The 22,020-nt window shown below is 42.2% G+C and overlaps 1 protein-coding gene across 9 annotated transcripts in view; it reads left to right on the top strand.

Annotated features, from left to right (window-relative positions):
• The window catches only part of ap3b2 (adaptor related protein complex 3 subunit beta 2), a 248,611-nt gene that overhangs the window by 215,193 nt on the left and 11,398 nt on the right, over positions 1-22,020 (top strand). For 6 of the 9 annotated variants that reach the window (XM_043680543.2, XM_087982116.1, XM_087982118.1 and 3 more), the window contains 4 exons: positions 3,415-3,646; positions 5,385-5,469; positions 8,313-8,410; positions 21,587-21,610. In XM_043680543.2, coding sequence (XP_043536478.2) covers positions 3,415-3,646; positions 5,385-5,469; positions 8,313-8,410; positions 21,587-21,610 — 439 coding nt within the window. The remainder of the gene's footprint in view (positions 1-3,414; positions 3,647-5,384; positions 5,470-8,312; positions 8,411-21,586; positions 21,611-22,020) is intronic. The other 3 variants (XM_043680547.2, XM_087982119.1, XM_087982115.1) reach the window with 1 other exon arrangement.

Raw genomic sequence — 22,020 nt, 5'->3', positions numbered from 1 at the left:
ATGAAAAAGAGTCCGATCATACAGTGTTAAGGAGTCTGCTGGTCTGGGGGCAAATACTATTGCACAGTCTGGCCGTCAGAGACTGAATGCTTTGGTATCTTCTGCCAGACAGCAGGAGGGAGAAGAGTTTGAATGAGGGGTGTGTGGGGTCTTCCACAATGCTCTTAGCCTTTCAGATGCAGCATGTGGGGTAAATATTTATAATGGAGGGAAGAGAGAACCCAATAATCTTCTCCACTGTCCTCACTATCCACTGTAGGGTCTTATGATCCGAGATGGTGCAATTCCAGAACCAAGCTGTGATGCAGTAGCACAGGGTGCCCTCAATGAACCCTCTGTAGAATGTGGTGAAAGTAGGGGCATAGGAAGTGGACTTTCCTCAATCTATGCAAAAAATAGTGACGCTGCTGGACTTTCTCGGTTATGGAGCTGGTGTTAAGGAACCAGATGAGATTCTCTGTCATGTGGACACCAAGAAATTAGGTGCTCTTCACAATCTCCATGGGGGAGCCGTCAATGTCCAGTGGAGCATAGCTGTACCGTGCCCTTCTGAAGTCAACAACCATCTCTTTCGTTTTGTCCACGTTCAACGACAGGTTGTTGGCTATGAATTAGTGGGGTAGTGGGTTCTTGTTACTACACGGTTTGGAAAAATAACAGGATACTTTTCTTTAAACTCTTCAGTTTCCCCGGTCAGCCTTGGCCTTCTCCACAACAACTGGTGTACTCCCACCTTGGACCCTGCTAAATCATTCCCAAGAATGGTCTGGATTCCTGGAACTGACACTCTGTCAATCACTCCCACTGTTACTTCCCCAGTCCTGAGTTGGAATTCCAACCTGATCTTAGATAGAGAAACGCGAAATTTCTGTCCATCTATCCCACAAATTACCATTCTCTCGGGCAACAGGTCAGAAAGAGTGCAAACAGTTCATCTCTTACTTTTAGAGACTGGTTAGATCCTGTATCTCTCAAAATTATAACTTCTTACCCTTCTCCCCCTGTTCCTTCTGAGTAAACTTTATCCACAGAGGCAAATTCTTTATAGAGATCAGGCACGAACCCCATACCCAGCCCATGTCTAGGCTGTGCACTCTCCTGCAGCTCTTCGACTTTTCTTGGGGTTTCCTTTACTACTTTCACTAATGACACTGGCTTAGCTTCTTTTACCATATCTTCTCCCACGGTGCCTTTCTTTAATGACCAGCGCTGTGACTTTGTGTCCCACTTTACCACAGTGGAAACACTTGAGGCCTTTCACCTCCTTTCTGCCCTCTTGGGCTTCATTTTTAATGAAGCAGAGATGGCAGATGAGTACACATTGGTGCATAAGACAAGGTTTAGCTTCCAGCAAGAATTTCATCTTTTGAGGGTTAGAAGTTGGGAGAAGGGGAGATCTTACACTATGAAACAAAAAGTAGAGAACACTGGTAATTGTTTACCATTGTTCTCTACTTTTTGTTTCATAGTGTAAGATCTCCCCTTCTCCCAACTTCTAACCCTCAAAAGATGAAATTCTTGCTGGAAGCTAAACCTTGTCTTATGCACCAATGTGTACTCATCTTCCATCTCTGCTGCTGTTCTCATTTCCTGAACTTTCTGTTCATCCACATGAATTCTTATCATTTCTGAAAGTGAGTTTTTAAACTCCTCCAGCAGAATAATCTCTCTTACAGCCTCTTGGTGTTACCTATTTTTAAGACCCACACTCTGTGGGCCCTAAAATGAATTCTTTCAAACTCAACATAAGTCTGACCTGGTTCCTCCTTTAGGTTTCTGAGCCGCTGTCTACACGCTTCTGGTACCAATTCATAACCACTTAAAATAGCCTGTTTGACCTCTTCATAATCTCTTGACCCCTCATCTGACAGCGCGGCAAATACCTCACTAGCTCTGCCTGCAGTTTAGCCTGAACTAGCATTACCCACAAGTCCTCTGACCACTCCATCTGCCCTGCCAATTTTTCAAATGAAATAAAGAAGGTTTCGACATGTTTCTCATCAAAATGTGGCAGTGTTTTAACATATTTGTACATATCACTACATTATCTTTTAATCTCCATCCTATTAACTTGACTGTCCTGACTAAGTCATAACTTCTGAAGTTCAAGTTCTCTCTCTTTTACTCTATCCCTTTCTTCTCCCTCCCTTCCTCTTCTCTCTGTCTTTCTTTTTCCTCTCTTTCTCCTTCTCTCCCTCTTTCTCCCCTTTGTTTATCTTCTAACTCCAATTTCGTCAACTGTAATTTAAGTTTTTCTAACTCTACTGCACTTGTCTGTTTCTCTGACACACCTAAGTGTTTGAGTAATTTCATTACAATTTCAGCTTTACTTTTGTCCTTGGTTAAACCCAATTCTAACCTCTTTGCTAATTCTAAAAATATGATCTTTTCTTTCCTTTCTAAACTTTCTTGGCATATTTGGGAATCATCTTCAAACCCCAGAACCCCTTTAGCAATTTTAAGAGCCATTTCCCTCACTTTAATTTTAACCAACCACAAACAACTAAAATTAAACAAATTGTTGAACTTATGTTTTATTTAAAGATTTAGGACACTAATCGGCAAGTGTTTAAATCCACTGGGATGTTTCGTACTCCAAATCTGTCCAAATCTCAAACTGGATCATTCTAAACGTGTCCAAATCATAGACCCGAGCCCACAAACTGTTACGACATGGAGTAAACCCTTCTGCTAATTTAAACCAAGCACACAGAAAAGCTCACCTCACCTTGTAATCTACTAAAGTATGAGTGACAGAGAAGTACCCAATTTCCACTATTTAAAGAAAAAAATAACAATTTATTATTTAACTCCAAAGAGAACATTAAACAACAACTACCTACAACTGTAAGCCTCCTTTCTCTCAAAAATTGTATCTACCTCCCACTCTATGACAATATACTAATCAAATAAAGCCAATATAAAATTTATAGCAAATCAATTTTCAAAACCAGTAGTCATCTTCAGGTGTCAAAACTCCTCTGACTGTAGATTTCCCTGGGTCATCTTTGGTCTTCTACTGCAAAGATGTTTCATATGAAAAAGGTACCTTTTAGAGAGAGGGTCTGCGGGCAGCCTATTGATCGCAGTAGGTACTCTTTGTCTCCAGCTAACTGTCCAAAATGCCTGCTTTTTATACCCCAAAACATCGGATTGTCTCATTGGTTTGATGTTGTCAAAACAGTAAAAATCAAATTCGGTTGAGTTTTAGTATCTTGGGGCATAATTTAAACTGATTGGTTGAATTTGAATTATTGTGAAAACAACTCATTATCTGAATTACATATCGGATGTTACATCTTTAAATCATCCAGTACACTTTGTGCCTGCAGACAGTCATATGACAGGTGTTTGTCAGCTTTTCAACTTTCTAGGGGCTTGTCCACCAGTTCAAGATTCTGGTCTTTGTTTCAGGTGTCAAGCCCCTTACTGGGGGGAATGAAGACATATGAGTTGCTTCATCGCATCACGGGAGAGGGACTGTCTGTGGAGTACTACTTCAACAGGAGGCCATTCAGCCCAGACCACACTATGGTCTCTGTCCAGATGCAGTTCACCAACAATTCAGAAATGGAATTCCGAAATCTCCGTATTGCTGAGCCCAAGCTGCAATCAGGAATGAGATTGCAGGGATTCAAGGAGATTGGTAAGAATCTGGGGGAGCATGAAAAATTCTGGAAACATTGAGCAAGTCAAGAAAGACATCAGTGTTTCATAACTTCACCTTGTTGTGTCCTTGACCTAACCCTATGTCTGTCCTTTTGTGGAGTTGTAGCATGTGTATAAAGTCCCTACCTCTGGATGAAAAGCCCCAGGTTCTTATCCCATCTCAGAACTTGGTGACCTCAAATGGTGTGTCATAATGTGGTCAAACAGGTCGATTATCAATCTGTACTTTATTGTGATACGCCTAAGGTGTTGTGGTTGATAGCACCTTTTAAAGATGACCAGGAGATACAGAGAATTCCTCAAGATTATAAGCCTTTATTTGCAAACAAAAGCTGTGGCCATCAGAGAAGCTAACTTCGAAAAGTCCCCGAACAACAAGAGTACTCTAAAGTTATGTTGTTCTGAAAAACCGCACACTATCCCCATTATTTTAGCATAACCAATCGCACTAAGCCTACATTATATCCCCTTAACCAATCAGACTCTGCCACAATTGTCTTCTGGATTGCAGCCAACCATCACGTTGTGCCATGGTCATCTTTCTTCACCTTTTGTCACGTGACAGGCTGCAGTCACGCAAGGCTGGCTCGAGCACGCAACCCAGACCTTACACTTACACAACATCCCAACATATGTTACTTTGTAGTTATACAATAGCACCTCGACTTATGAACTTAATCTGTTCTGGGACCCGGTTCGCGAACCGAAACGTTCGCGAACTGAATCAATTTTTCCCATTGTTCGGATAGCGTAAGAATGCTTGGACGTAGCAACGAGCGATGTTCACAGCACGCGCGCCAAAGACAAACTGAATGAGATCACGCGGTGCCCGAGAGCTTTTGCGTTCAAGGCGCGCATAGCAAAGCAGAACAATGAAACCACGTGGTCGCACACGTGCTTTTTGCGTTCGTACCTTCATTCGTACCTTGAATTTCGTACATACGTTGAAGCAAACTTTTATGTACAATCCTGTTCGTGAACGGGGTCGTTCGTATGTTGAGGCGCTATTGTATATTCATATTTACCATAAAGGCAGGTGACAAAATAGAAGAACCGTATGGTACCTCCTGTGCAATAGCTTCCCCACGTTAAAGATTCTTACCATGAAAAAGTGTCATCCTCATTCTGAGGGACTAAAATGGAAACAAAACTCTATTTAGTCCCTTGCTTTGATTCCCACACTCACAAAAAAATTCTGTCATGGCCTGCTGGGGAATAGAGGCAGTTCCTTTGATATCTTCAGTTACCTCTGTAATGACTGTCCCACCAATTCTCTGTGGAGATCCTCTATTCAATTCATACTGAGCATTGCTACAGGACATCCACTCTTCAAAAGAACAATAAACCAAACTCTGAGGTAGGCATAATGAATCACATAGCATTAGTTTGAAGAAGAATAAGAAGTTCTCCCTAGCATTCTTACAAATATTTATTCCTCATCACAAAAACAAGTCATCTGGTCATTTTCACATTGCTCTTAAGGGAGGTGGCAGTGCACCAGATGCCCATTGTGTTCTATATATTACCACAGAGTCTGCACTTCACCAAATTACATAATGGTTACAAAACAGAAAGAGACAATTCAACCATTGTGTATGCACTTTTACTTTGGTTCAACTGCACTTTGCAATGCCACATGAGACCCAACTAAATACAATTTGATTTATTTTCCTCTTTTGTTTCTTATCCACTCTTCCTCATTTAAATATCACAAGCAATTCTCCAGCCAGGTGAGGTCATCGCAGATACATTGGGCATCGATTTCTGTGATTCCACACAAGCGGCCAACTTCCAGCTGTGGTGAGTGACTCTCCATGACAGTGGTCAGTATTCTTGGAACTATACATTTGGCCCTCCAAACGTCTTAGTTTACATCTTTCTCTGTGGGAATAGCCAAAAGAACTCTCATTTTGAAACTAGGAATGAAGAAAGAATACTCAATGAAAGAATGGAAATGCTTTGAAGAATTTTAGTTAGAGAGATCACCCAATAATTCTTTAACTCACCCCATTACTTGACTTTGTAAACAATATTAATGCACAGTTCCCAATATGTATAATGTCCACAACTGTTAACAGGACTCACATAGGCAGCTGTCCAATTGAACATTATACAAAAACACAAAGGTCACAATTATACAATTGCACAGTTATTGGTTGATTCCAAACACATTGGAATTAAAAGTCTACTTGCCATGTCCAAAAACAAGCTTCCATTTGAATAAGGTATTCAAAATCATGAGGGATCTGAATAATGTAGCTAGGAGAAAGTGTTCGCACTCATGAAATGATCAAGAACAAAAGAAGCAAAAGTGAATTGAGAAGAAACTTTCGCACACAGCAAGTGGTGAGTGTCTGGAGTGCACTGCTTAAGTGTGGTTGAGGCAGGTTCAATCAAAGCATTCAAAAGGGATTAGATTGTTATCTGAAAAGGAAAATATGCAGCGCTACAGGACGTAGGCAAAAAATGGCTCTAAGTGAATTGACCATTCTGAGGCAGAATAACCTTGTTCTGCACTGTAACAATTCTGTATTTCATTTATTCACTCACTTCTAGTCTGGAAACACCCTTTCCAAATCTACCCTGTCAAGATCTCTCAAAACCTTATATGTTTCAATCAAGTCACCTTTTACTGTTCTAAGTCCTAATGGATACAAGCCTAACCTGTCTAACATAAGGAATCCAATACTGTACAAAGTTCTCCAGATGTGGTCTCGCAGTGCCCTGTATAAGGTGTACAATTGAAGTGTAGAAGATTGAGTAGTGCCCTTATTGAACCATATAAAATTCTGAATGGACATGACCGAGAGTATGATTCTCATTGTGAGGGAACCTAGAACTAAAGGACACAGTTTATAAAGTTGGAGTCTTCCATTCAGGTTTTGAGATTACTTTTTTCTCCCTGAGGGTTGTTGATCTTTGGGATTCTCTTTCTCTGAATGCAGTAGAGGGTAGGTCATTGAATATATTCAGTGTTGAGTCAGACAGATCTTTGATTGAAAAGGAGTCAAGAGTTACTTGTTATCGGCTGGAATGTAGAGTTGAGACGACAACCAGATCAAACATGATCTTGAATGGCTGAGCAGGCTCATGATGCCAAATAATCTACTTCTGCTTTTAATTTTTGTATTTGTGTAGAATGTAATGGCAATGACGTAGTGACTCCCCAACTCCTTCCCATTTGGTCTTGCTACAGTTATAATGATAAATCACTTAATAGGAGAAAGTGAGGACTGCAGATGCTGGAGATCAGGGTTTAAAAATGTGTTGCTGGAAAAGCGCAGCAGGTCAGGCAGCATCCAAGGAGCAGGAGAATCAATGTTTCGGGCATAAGCCCTTCTTCAGGAATGAAGTCACCCACCTCATTCCTGAAGAAGGGCTTATGCCCGAAACGTCGATTCTCCTGCTCCTTGGATGCTGCCTGACCTGCTGCGCTTTTCCAGCAACCCATTTTTCAGCTAAATCAATTAATAGTCAACCACTCAAAGGAGACAACCCATCTCTGCCGTCCAGTAGTTGGATGTATTATAAGTAGGGACATGAAATACAAAAAGAAGGAAGTCATGGCTAGTTCAGCCTCAGCTGCAGTACTATGTCTAGTTTGGTGCACCACATTTTGGGAAGGATGTGAAAGCTTTAGAGAGATGCAGGCAAAATTCACATGTGATAGTCCAGGAATGAAGAACTTCAATTATGTGGCTTGAAAAGAAGATTGAAGGGAGATTTGATCAAGATGTTCAAAACCATGATGTAACTGGACAGACAGAAACTGTTCTCACTGGTGGAAGGATTGAGGACCACAGGGCACTGATTTAAGGTGATTAACAAAAGAACTGTTAGTGACTTGTGGAGAAACATTTTTTTACATAGCAATATTGATATAGACAATTAATTTTGATATAGTGCTTTCTCTGTTAGGAAGCTGTAAATAACGTTAGTTCGATATGGCTAACTACAGATGAGCATGTGCTAGTCTCACTATGGAATATATAATAGCCATCTTTGATATGATAACCATTTACAATCTATATCCTTGACTTCAACTGTAATGTTGCTGACCATCCTGGAGCTGATGCTAAGACTAACATGGAGTCCACACAGAAACAGTGGGTCACTGAATCTGAGTTGGTCAAGGATGTGGGTTGGAGAAATTCAGGGTTGTAGTGTAGATTAGATTAGATTACTTACAGTGTGTGGAAACAGGCCCTTTGGCCCAACAAGTCCACACCGCCCTGCCGAAGCGCAACCCCCCCATTCCCCCACATTTACCCCTTACTGAACACTACAGGCAATTTAGCATGGCCAATTCACCTGACCTGCACATCTTTGGACTGTGGGAGGAAACCGGAGCACCCGGAGGAAACCCACGCAGACACGAGGAGAACGTGCAAACTCCACACAGTCAGTCGCCTGAGGCGAGAATTGAACCCGGGTCTCTGGCGCTGTGAGGCAGTAGTGCTAACCACTGTGCCACCGTGCCGCCCACGTGTGGATTGGTGTTTTGAGGTGTTGGTGGGGGAATGGTCAGGCCATAACATGGAGATGTTGTGGGAAAGAGGGCTCAGAATGAGTGCTGGGATCAGGATTACGTTGACCCAACATGATGGAGTGGTGTTTTGTTTTGTTTTCTGGTGCCTTTGCAGCTCCCAGACCAGGCAGTTTTACATGTCCATCCAGCCACCTGTGGGGGAATTGATGATGCCAGTCTTCATGACTGAGAACACTTTCAAGAAGGAACAGGGTGAGTAAAGTACAGCACTATATCCATTTTAACACATAATAATCTTAGAGGATTATTGAGCAATTCCTACAGTTAAATTCCTACAATCGTGGACATTGTAATCTTTTTAGGATTAGGACACATACTCCCTGTAAGAAACATTGATCATGACTTATAATATATTTAAGCTGTGAAACTTGTTAAATTTAAGAGTTGTCTAAAATGTGGAATGTGGAACCTTTTGTCCTATCTAAACCTGGAATCTGTCCACTAAGTTTATCTGAAATTCCCAGGCATGAATCACAGGATTGGGCAGAACGTCAGTTTGCACCCTGTGCAAAATCACTCCCTGTTAATGTTCTTGTTTTTTTTAACCCCAATATTTAAGTCAGCTAACATGTTTGTTTCAAATTCAGGTGACTGAACTAAGAATCCAGATACTTTAGGCAGAATCTTATCAAAGCAACGGGAGTCTCACCTGTCAGTTGGTGTTTTGGTGAGAGACCCATGCTGTCTTCTCCAGAGAAAGGCCCACTGAACCACATCTCAATCAGGCAGTGGCAAGGCCATTAGGTTGGGAGAGCAGGAAGGATGGATGTTCCACCCAGTGAGAGCTGCATGTCAATCTAAAATGTTAACTCTGTTTTCTCTCCACAGATGTTGCCAGACCTGCTGAGCTTTTCCAGCAATTTCTGTTTTTGCTTCTGACTTACAGCATCTGCAATTCTTTCCATTTTTATTTAGGTGATGGTTTTTACTGGAAGTGCACCTCTGGAGTGTCAGCATCATGGAACAACCCAAGATAATGATCATATTTTTTAATTGGTTGGGGGTGCTTCGTGGCTTGAGGGTCATCAGGGAAAAGAGGGAGGGGATTTGGAAGGAAAGCCAACCAGCAATCATCCCTGCTCAATGATCACTAATTGCCTTCAATCAAGAAACCAACACCCTTCTTCCCTCCATTCTTTCTACCCACCCACTCAGTGTGACTAGCTTCCCACAGGGTAGTAGCTATCAGCAACACCATATAGCAACAGGTCCGGCTGCAACTGGATCAATCCTAGAATCTCAGGATGAGGCTCTTATTTGGTTACACGTGGGCCTCAAGCTGGCATTGGGTCAGGAGGTGTGACCGTGGATCTTCTCACCCAGATTTGATTCTAGAAGTGGTGGGGTTTGGGTACAACACCATTCTGTCTAAGTTTGTGCTGTTCTCACCCCAGCTCAGCACCTCCCAGAGCAGAAGGTTCTCCCCGCTGAGTTCAAATCTCACCACTACAGTTGGCTAATGCAAATTTGCTGAACTGAGAACTAAACCTAGGAATTAAAAAACGAGTTTGTGTCATCATGAAGTGGCATTGCAAGTAAACCCATCTGACAAACCGGTACTTTGTTTCAAGGACAGCCAGAAATGGGAATCAAATGTTTTTCATGCCCACACAGCTCACATCCTGAGAATCATTTAGAAAAATATAAAAGCAGATGCAGAGTTGAAGATATGGGTTATAGTTGGTTTGCTTTGTTGCACCAATTTCATCTCTCAGAAGCTTATCTACATGCTGCCCTTTGAGCAATGTCATCCAAAAGTTCAGTATTTAGTTTTCATGTTTGCATTGATGACAGCCAGTTCTGATATGCATCTGTCAATCCCTCTATTCATAAATTATCAGTCAGCTTTTCCAACATCCAGTACGGGATGAGCAAAGATTCTGGCAGTTGAATATTGTATAAATGAAGTCATTATTTTCAGTTCCTGCCACAAACTTTGTATCCTCACCTTCAACTGCGTCTCTCTTGACCCATATTTTTGCCATCACTAGATCATGTCTTTTTACCTCTGTGACATCACTCAGCTTTGCTGACTTTTCTCACCTTCTGTGTAATGAGTGTGTTGATTAAATATTCTCTATTTGCTTGGATGCATGCAGCTGTAACACACAGGAAGCTCAATACCATCAGAACAAGTAAGGGCCACTTGATTGGCATTCCATCAACCAATTTCAATATTTACTCCCTTAACCACTGATAAACAGAGGCAGCAGTCGGGACCATCTAAAAGATGAACTGCAGCAATTTACTGAGGCTTCCTTTGCTGTTGCTGGGTCAAAATTCTGGAACTCTCTTCCTAACAACACATTGGGTGCCAACTCATCACCACCTTCTCAAATCCAAATACTGCTGGTCAATGTTTCTGGACTCACTAATGACACCTACATACTGTGAATGAAAGAAAAGTGTGGAGTATTCACAGGCATGGTGTATAATAGGCATGTAATTTGACATCACCCAATTACACATTCACCCAATAGTAAAACTAATCCTGTGCTGGTATGTTCTATTTTTGACTTAAAACATTGGGCCAGGGGCATCATTACAAGTGAGACGGCTTCACCACCACAGAGAGAGACAGATTGGACCAAGCATCAGCCCCAGGTAGTTAATCGGTGATCTGGCAAACTTCTTAATGGATCACTTTCTGGAATAGCATTTCCCACTCCATCTGAAGATTCTAGACAATCAGAAGCTAGCAGCCACAGAGCAGTGCTGCTTCAAAGTTGAAAACTGCTGGAAGCACAGCAACACTCAAGACCACGAACAGTGAGAAGGAAGGTATCATTTTGGAGTAGATAGAGTCACAGGTTGAGGCCATTCGTTCCCCAGTCTCCCAGTCATCCCCAGCTTGGGGCAATTTGAGGGTCTCCTGCTCAAGTTGAAAAGCAAACCTTTCTGTTTACCCAGTTGACTGGGAATCAGGTCAGTGGCCAGTTAATTAACCACTTATGGCCCTACTTAGTGGCAGATCAGAAAGTCTAACTATAAGTTTTCCTGTCCGGAACTGAATTTCCAAGGTGAGAAGAGTTGGGCACTGAGGGTGAATGGGTATCTCCCCAGTGCTAACTTGCCTGATTATCTGCTCTTCTTGCCACCTTTCCTGCCACTTCTTGAGAGAGGAAAGTCGCAGCTGTAGAGTCATTATGATGTCAAGGACAAAGAACACACAGCCTACCCCACCTGCACCAACACATGATGCCTTTCTAAACTAAAAACTTTTTCTCATGCACAGTTCACATCCCTCTATTTCCTGCTTTTTAACGTATCTGTCAAGATGCCTCTTAAACATTGCTTTTGTATCTGCTTCTACCACCTCCTCTGGTACTTACCACTTTCTGTGTAAAAATATTGCCTCTTGCATCTCTTTTAAACTTTCCCCCTTTCACCTTAAACCTATGTCTCCTAGTAATTGACATTTCTACCCTGGGAAAAGACTCTGACTATCCATTCTATTTGTACCTGTCATAATTTGCAAATTGCTGTCAGGTCACCCCTCAGCCTTTAAGGTTTAAGCGAAAACAAACCAGGTTTTTCCAATCTTTTCTCAAATCAAATAGCCTTCAAATCATTCTGTACCTTCTTCAAAGCCTTCACATCTTTCTGATACCGTCATGACCAGAACTGTCTGCAATATTCCAGATATGGCTTAATTAAAATTCTGTACAGCTGCAACATGACTCACAAATTTTCATATGCTATGCCCTAAAATGATGAAGGTGAGCATACCATACGCCTTCTTAACCACCTTATCCACGTGTTGCTCATTTCAGAGAACTATGGATCTATATGCCTAGGTGCTTCTATATGTTAATGCTTCTAAGGGTTCTGCCATTTACTGCCTACTTTATTGTGCAATAGACCTTCCAAAATACATCATCTTGCATTTGCCATTTTACATTCTATCTGCCATTTTTCCATCCAAGTCTCCAGCCTATCTATATATTGTTGTATCCTCTGGCAATCCTCCCCACTATCCACAACTCCCCAATCTTTGTGTCATCTGCAAACTTACTAATCAGACTACCTACCTTCTCATTTATAATTATTAGCACCAGCAGGGGTCCAAGCATTGATCCTAGCAGAACACCACTAGTCACAGATCTCAAGTCAGATGAATACCCTTCCACTGCTACTCTGTTTTCTATTACCAAGCCTGTTCTGTAACCATCTTACTAGCTCAATGCGGATCTCATGTGACCTCACCTTTCATGTCAGCCTGCCATGAGGGACCTTGTCAAAGACCTTACTGGAGTCCATGTAGACAACATTTATCGCACTGCCCTGAATAACCATCTTCATCACTTTCTCAGAAAACTCAATCAAGTTTGTGAGACAGGACCTTCCCCACACAAAGCCATGCTGCCTATCACTAATAAGGCCGTACTTTTACAAATGTGAGTAAATCCTGTCTCAAAGAGTCTTTTTCAATAATTTCCCTACCACTGATGTAAGGCATCCGGCCTGTAATTTCTCAGTTTATCCTTGTTGCCCTTCTTAAACAAAGGAACAGCACTGATTATTTTTCAGTCTTCTGTACCTCTCTTATTACAATAAATTATACAAAGATTTTGTACAAGACATTGTACAATTTTCTCCCTCGCCTCCTTCAATATTCTGGGATAGATGCCATCAGGTCCTGGAGACTTAACTTCCTTATTGGTTTTCAAAACTCCAACCACCTTTTTTATATTAACATGCCTGGAATGGGTTGCCGATTCGCCACAGCACATTCGCCGCCGCCAATTAGCCATTGCTGGTTCGCCACCAGCGTTTCTCCATTGGGGTCGTTTCACCTCTCGAGACTATTCGCCACTGGAAATATATATATGTACTGATTGTTTTCCCTCTTGCCTGTTCTTTCATACTTCTCGGTCCCCTTTATTTATGCAACAACTTAGTACATATTGATAAAAAAATAAGTGAAATAAATATCATTTTATTGGTTTATACAGAAACATGAGTTACAAACACTTGCGGTGGTGAATTGTCCTCAGCGGCCAATGGGCGATGGCGAAGCGTCCTCGGCGGTGAAAGGGCAGTGGCTAATCGGCGGCAGCGAATGGTCCCATCCCGTGCTGGAATATCAATATACTCCTATCGGACTCACCTTTCACCAAGTCCTCCTCATTTGGGAACACAAATGCAAATATTTGTTGATAACCTCATGCTAAATCCTGGAACGTTATGCTGCCAGTCTTGTCCCTCTCTCAATCATGTCTCTGTAATAGTAACAACATCATAGTTATATGTATTAATCTAAGCTCTAAGTTCATCTGCCTACTCCTCACATTAAAACAGATATACTTCAGACTGCCAGTCCCGCCATGTTCAGTAACCTCTTGCTATCTGTTCTTCCTCTTTGCCTTCCTGGCCTTAGTCTCTAACTCCTCAGTCAGTTCACTTGCTGACCTACTGCTCTGGTTTCCACCTCCCTGCCACACTAGCTTAAACCCTCCCAACTGACTATAGCAAACCTCCCTGCCAGGATATTGGTGCTCCTCCAATTTAGATGCAACCTGTTCTTCTTGTATACGACCCACCTGTCCTGGAAGACATTTCAATGATCTACAAACTGAAGCCCTCCCTCCTGCACCAACTCTTTTAGCCCTGTATTTAACTGTACTATCTTTCTATTCCTAGCTTCACTGACATGTGGCACAAAGAGTAATCCCAAGATTACAATTTAGGAGATTCTGCTTTGCAGTTTACCACCTTACTGCCAGAACTTCCTTTGCGGGACCTCATCACTCTTCCTACCTATGTTGTAGGTACCAATATGTTCCACAATATCTGGCTGCTACCCTCCCTTTTAAGAATGTCCCATGCTTGCTCAGAGACATCCTTAACCCTGTCACCAGGGAGGCAACACTCCATCTGGAATCTCTTTTGTGGCCACAGAGACGCTTATCTGTGCTGCTGACTATCAAGTCCCCTCTTATAACTGCTCTACTGTACTTTGACCCTCTCTGTTGTGCTGTAGTGCCACTGCTGTGGCCCCTGCCATCGCAGTCCCTGATAGGCAATTCCCCCACAACAGTATCCAAAATACAACTACAGAGTCTGCACAGTGCCCAGGGAATCTGTGACTTTTCAACATTTATTTGGAGTGGATGGGATATTATTTTTCATGCCAGCTACTGATAGTGTGGACTTCTTTAGGGCAACTTTCATATTGATGAAACCAAAGGTAGCTCCCTTATGGACAGAATTAGGAAAGGAGCATTTTGCAGTCTCTTATTTTTAATTCTTTCATTGGATGTGGGCATCTCTGGCGAGCGCAGCAATTGTTTCCCATTCCGATGTGCCCTTGAACTGAATGGGTTGCTAATGCATTTCAGAGATGAGTTAATCACATTGTGGTGAGTCTGAAGTCGCAAGCAGGCCAAACCAGGTAAGGATGGCAAATCTCCCTCCCGAACGAACAAAAGTGATGCACATAGGTTTGTTTGCAACAGGTTATGATAATTTCATGGTCATAATAAGTTTTAAGTTCCAGGTTTCATTTAAATTTCACATGTGGTCACTGTGGGATTTGAACCAGTGCCCTCAAAGCATTGGATTACTAACCTAGTAGCATTAACAATATGCCACATCTCCCTGGTAGGTAGGGAGATGAGGATTGAGAATTTTGGGATGCCAAAGCCAACACCATGGGTAGAATGGCCTCTGTCTGTGCTTAAAGATTCTATGATTCAAAATCATTTTGTTCACAAGAAGTATCTACATTCAAGAGGAGATTTTCCCAGGTCTGAGGAAGCATGATCAGTTATCAGTCTGATTCTGTTCTTTGTTTCATTGTTGCTGGATCCAGATGATCCAGTGAGAATCAAGCAAAGGCAATATCCATGAACTTCTTAAGCTTAACTGTAAACAAATTCTGTTGCCTTGTCACCGCTGTGCTCACTGACCTACAGTGTTTGCTAGTCAAGTTTGCTGTGACCTGAACATTCTCAACCCTGTTTTAGGGAGATGAAGAGAAATTATTTTTTTGAGAGTCACTGTCTGTGAAATCCTGTTCCTGGAACACAGTGGTGGCTGAGCCTTTGAATATTTTTAAAATCGAATGAGAAATATTATTTTTTGACAAGGCAGTCAAAGGGTATGGCAGTAGACAGAAGAGTAGAGGTCACAGCCAGGTGCTTCTGCTCCTAATGCATGTTCTTATTTTTTTCAAATGTTTCCATGACCTTGTGCCACCTTATTTCTAGCCCCAGAACTCTCTGAGCTACCTATAGTCCTGCAATTCTGGCTTCTTGTGGATGCCTAATTGTAGTTACTTCACCATTAGTGACCAAACCTCTGGCTGCCTGGGCCACAAATTCTGGAATGCCCTCCCTATACCTCTTTACGCTTCAACCTCACTCACTTTCCTGCTTTGATAACCTCCCTAAAATCTACCATTTGAACCAAGCTTTTGGCTACCTGACAATATTATCAAACGTGTTTTACAGCGCTCCTGTGAAATGTCTTGGGATGTTTCATTAAGTTAAAGATGCAATATATATTGAAGTTGTTACTGAAAACAAAAAGATGTTGGAGATCACAGCAGGTCAAGCAGCATCCGTGGAGAGAAAACAACCCTTCCTTGTTGTTAACTGTCCTCTCTCATGGCTATGATACTCTTTCAATTCTTATAAGTTGAGGAATCAGTCTGTCCATGGGACTTTGACATTTGAGATTTTGTCAAGATTCTCCAAAGTTGACAGACTTTGCCTATTCCTTCTGGCTGGAACAATGGTTTACACTTATATAGCATCTTTAAAGGAACATAATTAGGTCAAAATGTCAATTTATACCATTTTTCTAGAAGTTTGGTAAAGTTACTTGTTTTAGATGGTTATTTCCAATGGCATTGATCATAGCAGAGTATGTTTTCCGTCAGAGAATGGGAAGTTTCAGATATGGTTAAGTCGACCTGCCGAAGAACGGTGGCTCAGTGGTTAGCACGGCTGCCTCACAGCACTTAGGTCCCAGGTTTGATTCCAGCCTCAGGTGAATGTCTGTGTAGAGTTTGCACATTCTCCCTGTGTCTGCGTGAATTTTCTCCGGGTGCTCCGGTTTCCTCCCGCAGGCCAGGTCAGTTGGCCATGTTAAATTGCCCATAGTGTTAGGTGCATTAGTCTTTGGAGGGTCGGTTTGGGCTGAAGGGCCTGTTTCCACATTGTAGTGAATCTAATCTAGTCTAAACCTGTATCCCCAGCTGTTGTGTGAATATTTGTATCTGCAAAGGTGTCACAGTAAGGTGATGCCTGCATCAGGAATATGTGTGGTGTATATTTTTAAAATCCACTTGTGGAAACTAGACATCACTGGCAAAGCCAATATTTAATGCCATCCCTTGGTGTCCTTGAGAAGTAGGTGCTGAGCCACCTTCTGAATGAATGGGAATTTCTGGAATTTTGTCCCAGTGATAGTGAAGGAACAACGTAGATATTCCCAAGTCAGTAATAATGTCTCTGAACATGTTGATTAAAAAATATAGAAATATCAGTAAAGCAAACCCACTGCCTGTAACAGGCTTTGCATGTGAATATTTAATTGGCGACATGGGTGATTTACTGGTAGTTCATCATAGAATCCCTACAGTGCGGAAGCAGGTTATTTAGCCCAACAAGTCAACACAGACCCTCTGAAGAGTACTTCACCCAGATCCATTCTAGAAACCAATATTTCCTGTGACTAATGCACCTAACCTACACATCCCTGGACACTATGGGAAATTTAGCACAGCCAATTCACCTGAACCTGCACATCTTTGGACTGTGGGAGGAAACTGGAGAACCCGGAGGAAACCCACGCAGACACGGGGAGAATGTACAAACTCCGCACAGATAGTCGCCCAAGGCTGGAATCAAACCTGGGTCCCTGTGAGGCAGCAGTGCCAACCACTGAGCACTGGTGTGGTGGTTAGTAATTTAAAAAATAGTCGTGGTGAGTTTGGTTATGTATGATAACACCTCTGGATATATAAAAAAGAGCAGACCCAGGAACACATGATGTCCAATACTCTCAATGTCTCTAGAGAGATGTGGGCACTGCAGAGTGTGGAATCCTTTATTTCCCCCTCTATTTCCATTTTTATTTAGCCCCTTTCTGTTCTCCATACCTCCCCCTCACCTTTTGATAGTTTGCATTGCCCACAACGGGCTTTGCATGTAAATATTCAGTTGGCCAAACAGATGATTTACCGGTGGCGGTTAATAGATGATGAACAAAAAAGAAATGCTATTGTGATTTGGTGATGAGAAAAAAAGACATTTAGTGTGTGTAAGAGCATTTTTGGCTATGTAAGAAAAGCAGACCCATCCTTTCCAACTCCATTTTGATTTAGCTCCTTTCCGCTCTCCCTACCTCTCCCTCCCCTTTGCATTGTCTTTAATGGACTTTGCACGTAATTATTCAACTGGAAGCATGAGTGATTTACTGATGGTGGTTACAAGATGAAAAAAATACTACAATGATTTGGTAATGGGGAAAAGAATAAAGCAGAGTCCTGCACCTGAATGCCTGAGTTCAAGATAAAAATAAGGTCTTTGTCACAGGCTGGGATTAGCCTGTGTACTCCACGAGTAGTGGCTCTATCTTGGTGTTCAACAATAAATGATTTCCCTTTCCAGTCGGGCTTACTGAGTTATTACAGAAGGCAAATGCAATGTTAGGATTCATTTTGAGAGGGATAGAATACAAGATTAGGGATGTTCTGCTGAAGTTGTATGAAACTGTGATCAGATTGTATTTGGAATATTGTGGGCAGTTTTGGAAATCAGTATTTAAAGAAGGATGTGCTGGCCTTGGGGGAAGTCAAGAAAAGGTTCACAGAATGATCCTGGGAATGAAGAACTTGTCATATGAGCAGCAGTTGAGGACTCAGGGTCTGTACTCAATAGAGTTTAGAAGAAAGATGAGAGAGGTCTCATTGAAACTTAGTGAGATGCCTGGATAATGAATGTGGAGAAGATGCTTCCACTTGTAGATGAGTCTAGGACCCAAGGGCATAATTTGAGTGAGTTGAAACTTTATTGCTGGAACAGCACAGCAGGTCAGGCAGCATCCAGGGAACAGGAGATTCGACGTTTCGGGCACAGGCCCCATAATTTGAGTGAAGGGATGACCGTTTAGAACTAAGATGAGAAGGAATTTGTTCAGCCAGAAGGTGGTTAATCTGTAGAGCTCATTGCTGAAAATGCTGTGGAAACCAAGTCATTGAGTGTCTTTAAGACAGAGATTGATGGGCCTTTGATTAGTAAGGGGATCAAGGGTCATGGGAGAAGGCAAGAGAATGGAGTTAAGAAACATATCAGCCATGATCAAATGGTGGAACAGATCTGATTGACCGAATTGCCTAATGCTGCTCCTTTATATTATGGTCTAATTAATCCATAAGCAGCAAATTCAGGGTCTCTTCTTGTCACATCAATGCTGGAGAAGACTGCCTGCTGAATCTTGTTGACCTTACTGTGGGTTTGATGCATTTGGGGAAGTGAATGGGACTCTTCTGCTGAGACAGCTGTTGTCCATGGAGGTGACCCCTCATCAGGATAGTCATCTCCATGGCAGCACTCGACCCCTGCCTTAATCAACACATGCCTCACCAGGGCCTACCTAAATTGCCCTAATGATCCTTGACCTTGGGGGATAGCAAAAGCAGTTGTATTGATTCTTATGATGCAAATTAAATAAATTCCTTTCAGAAACTAATCATTGGGATATAGTGTGTGAACAAATTGAGACATGATGTTTAGTGAACAGGCCTCTTTGGATCAATGGTTCCCAAATCAGAAGGTCTTGTGATCCACAAGGTAGTCTCCCTTTCTCTGAGCCGGAAGCTCAGGGTTTGAACCTGATTCCAAGGCTTGATAGCCAAGGAAGATGCATTCATAATGTGGCTGATTCTCAACCTACAAAAGTCCTTTTAATATACCAATGGTAGGTGATAAGAGCAGGAAAGTTGCCTGGTCAGCCAGAACCATGTGGTATCTGCAGCTAAAGTTAAATGATTCTATGTGCAATGGGCTCAGCAGCAACCATTCTCCTCATTTCAGGGGACTTCCAAAAGGAAAAGGCTTCCAAAGCTCTCCCCTGCACGATTCCCTCATCTCATGTCTGGAACTATTTACGTCTCACTAATAGAGAATGATTGCTTTTATTAAGTAGGAGCTCCAACATCATTATAAAGTGGGCAAACTGTCTGTTATAATGTGAACAAAATCGATGTTTCTGCTCATTGACCAATGAATACTGAAGATAAAATTCTGGAGGAATTAGCTGAAGTCACCATCACAAGGGAGCCAATCACAGCACAAGACAATTCGCTTCTCTCCATTTCAAATATGTACATACATGTTGTACTGTAAGGTTATTTATCCTGAAGGTGTTGTCAGCACTGATTGCTGAAACAGAACCATCCAACATATCAACAGAAGTATGGGGGGATTCATGGGAGGGGATGGAGAAACATAATTCCTTCAAAGAATCCTTTGAAAATATTCTGAAGAGGAGTTTTGTTTTGTTTTTCCTTAGTGGGCTGTGGCTGGTTGCTGACAAGACCAGCATTTGATGACCATCTCTAATTGCAATTGAAAGAAGTGGCAGTCAAGAGTCAATAATATTGCTGTGGGTCTAAAGTCAGACCGGATAAGGATCACAGACTTAATTTCTTAACAAAACTAGTTTTCAATTCCAGATTTTATTAAGTGAATTTAAATTTCACCAGCTGCTGTGGTGTGATTTGAAGCCAGAGGAATAGCCTGTGCCTCTGGATTACTGGGACCAGTGATTTTGCCACATCTTCTGAGATTACCAAATGTTCCCTGAGTTGGCACTAAATTAACAGGACTTATTTCTTACTCTCCAGTGAGTAGATTCCTATACTGTTCTGAGCTGTTCAGTAAATATTCAATTACTATGAGATAAGTTTCACTCTGACATGCAAGTTTTTGCCCTGGCACAGACTCATGTTATTTTAACATGGCAGTAACTGCAGCAGTATTCCTGTTGTGAGCCTTAAACCGTCACAATCCCTCAGTAAACGGTGGGAAAGAAGGAGCAGGCCTGTTGAGCAGGGAAAGGTTGTGGTTGGCCATTGCCCTTCATGGCTTTATATACCTCTATAAGGTCAGCCCTCAGCCTCTGACGCTCCAGGGAAAACAGCATCTCCCTATAGCTGAAATCCTTCAACCCTGGCAACATCTTTGTAAATCTTTTCTGAATGCTTTCAAGTTTCACAACATCCTTCTGATAGGAGGGAGACCAGAATTGCACACAATATTCCAAAAGTGGCTTCACCAGTGCCCTGTACAGCTGCAACATGACCTCCCAACTCCTATGGCGAAAGTGAGCACCGCAGATGCTGGAGATCAGAGTCAAGAGTAGAGTGATGCTGGAAAAGCACAGCAGATCAGACAGCATCTGGGAAGCAAGAAAATCGACTTTTGGGCAAAAACCCTTCATCAGGAATGAGGCAGGGAGCCTCCAGGGTGGAGAGATAAATGAGGGCGGGGGGGATGGGGCTGGGGCTCGGACTCCCAGTTGGGGCTCCCAACTTCTGTACTCTGACCAATATAGGAAAGCATACCAAATGCCTTCTTCACTATCCTACCTACCTGCGACTCCACTTTCAAGGAACTATGAACCTGCACCCCAAGGTCTCTTTGTTCAGCAACACTCCCCAGGATCTTACCGTTAAGTGTATAAGTCCTACCCTGATTTACCTTTCCAAAATCTTGGAGATTTGTGGAGTCAGAGGAGATGACAGAGCTAGATAAGGGTGAAGTCATAGAGGGTTTTGAAGATAAGGATGATATTTTAGATGCAAGGTGTGTATTGACCTGGATTCAATGTATGTATGAGGGGAACAGGGCTCAGTCAAGTTAGGGCTTGAGCAACAGTCTCCTGCATGATCTTAAGTTTTTGGAGGATAGAATGTAGGAGATCAGCATGGAGTGTGTTGGAACAGTCAAGTCTGGAGGTAACAAAGGCATGAAATCTGATGTGAAACGTTTTGGAGCCAACTGAACTAGATGGAATTCGAAACAAAAACAGAAACTTGCTGGATGACACCTAGCAGGTCTAGCCACATCTGTGGAAGAAGAAACAGAATTAATATTTTGAATCCGGTATGAATTGTGTTTCAAAGGAGAGTCCTGCTGGGATACAACATGTTTACTCTGTTTCTCTCTCCACAGGTAATGACGGACCTGCTGAGTTTCTCTAGCATTCTGTGTTTGTTTCAGATTTCTAGTATCTGCAGTACTTCATTTTTGTGTTAGATTAGGATTTAGTTTGAAGTACAACTGATCTTGTCATCATAGTCGTAGCTCAATTTTTTTATCTCATTGCACTTTGTTTTCCCACTTGCTGTCATAGAACAACTGTTAAATCCCAGCGCTGGTGAGTAGATGCACAAAAAGGGCTCAGCGTGTCACCATGTGGATGTAAATCCTGCTGCACATTGTTTCTTGTCCTGCTGCGGCTGTGTTTGTCTGTATTGTCCGTGCTTTAGCGTGGTAGAGCATCACCTGATCCATGTTTACACTCTTTTGAGAGTCTTCTTTTGTCCGAGTCCAGTGGTGCTTAGTAAACATCCCTTCCCTTCTTCTTCTGGTTTAGCCTTTGCTCTGGGATTCAGCGGTAACTTTGTTTCTGCATTATGGGAACATTGCAATGCTTGTGCATGTGTTACCATGAGGAAAATGATGCATGGCTGTTTGGCTGTTCACACTTCCCAGGTGTAAAGGCAGTCCAGCAACATGAACACAATATGGGAGGCAAAAGGAAAGTATATTGAATATCCCATCAGC

The sequence above is a fragment of the Chiloscyllium plagiosum genome, unplaced genomic scaffold (assembly GCF_037043375.1).
Source record: "Chiloscyllium plagiosum isolate Xiang-an unplaced genomic scaffold, Cpla_swu_hap1 HiC_scaffold_42, whole genome shotgun sequence".
Taxonomy (NCBI): domain Eukaryota; kingdom Metazoa; phylum Chordata; class Chondrichthyes; order Orectolobiformes; family Hemiscylliidae; genus Chiloscyllium; species Chiloscyllium plagiosum.
Note: the sequence above shows the minus strand (reverse complement) of the source record. Positions and strands in the feature narration are given on the sequence as shown.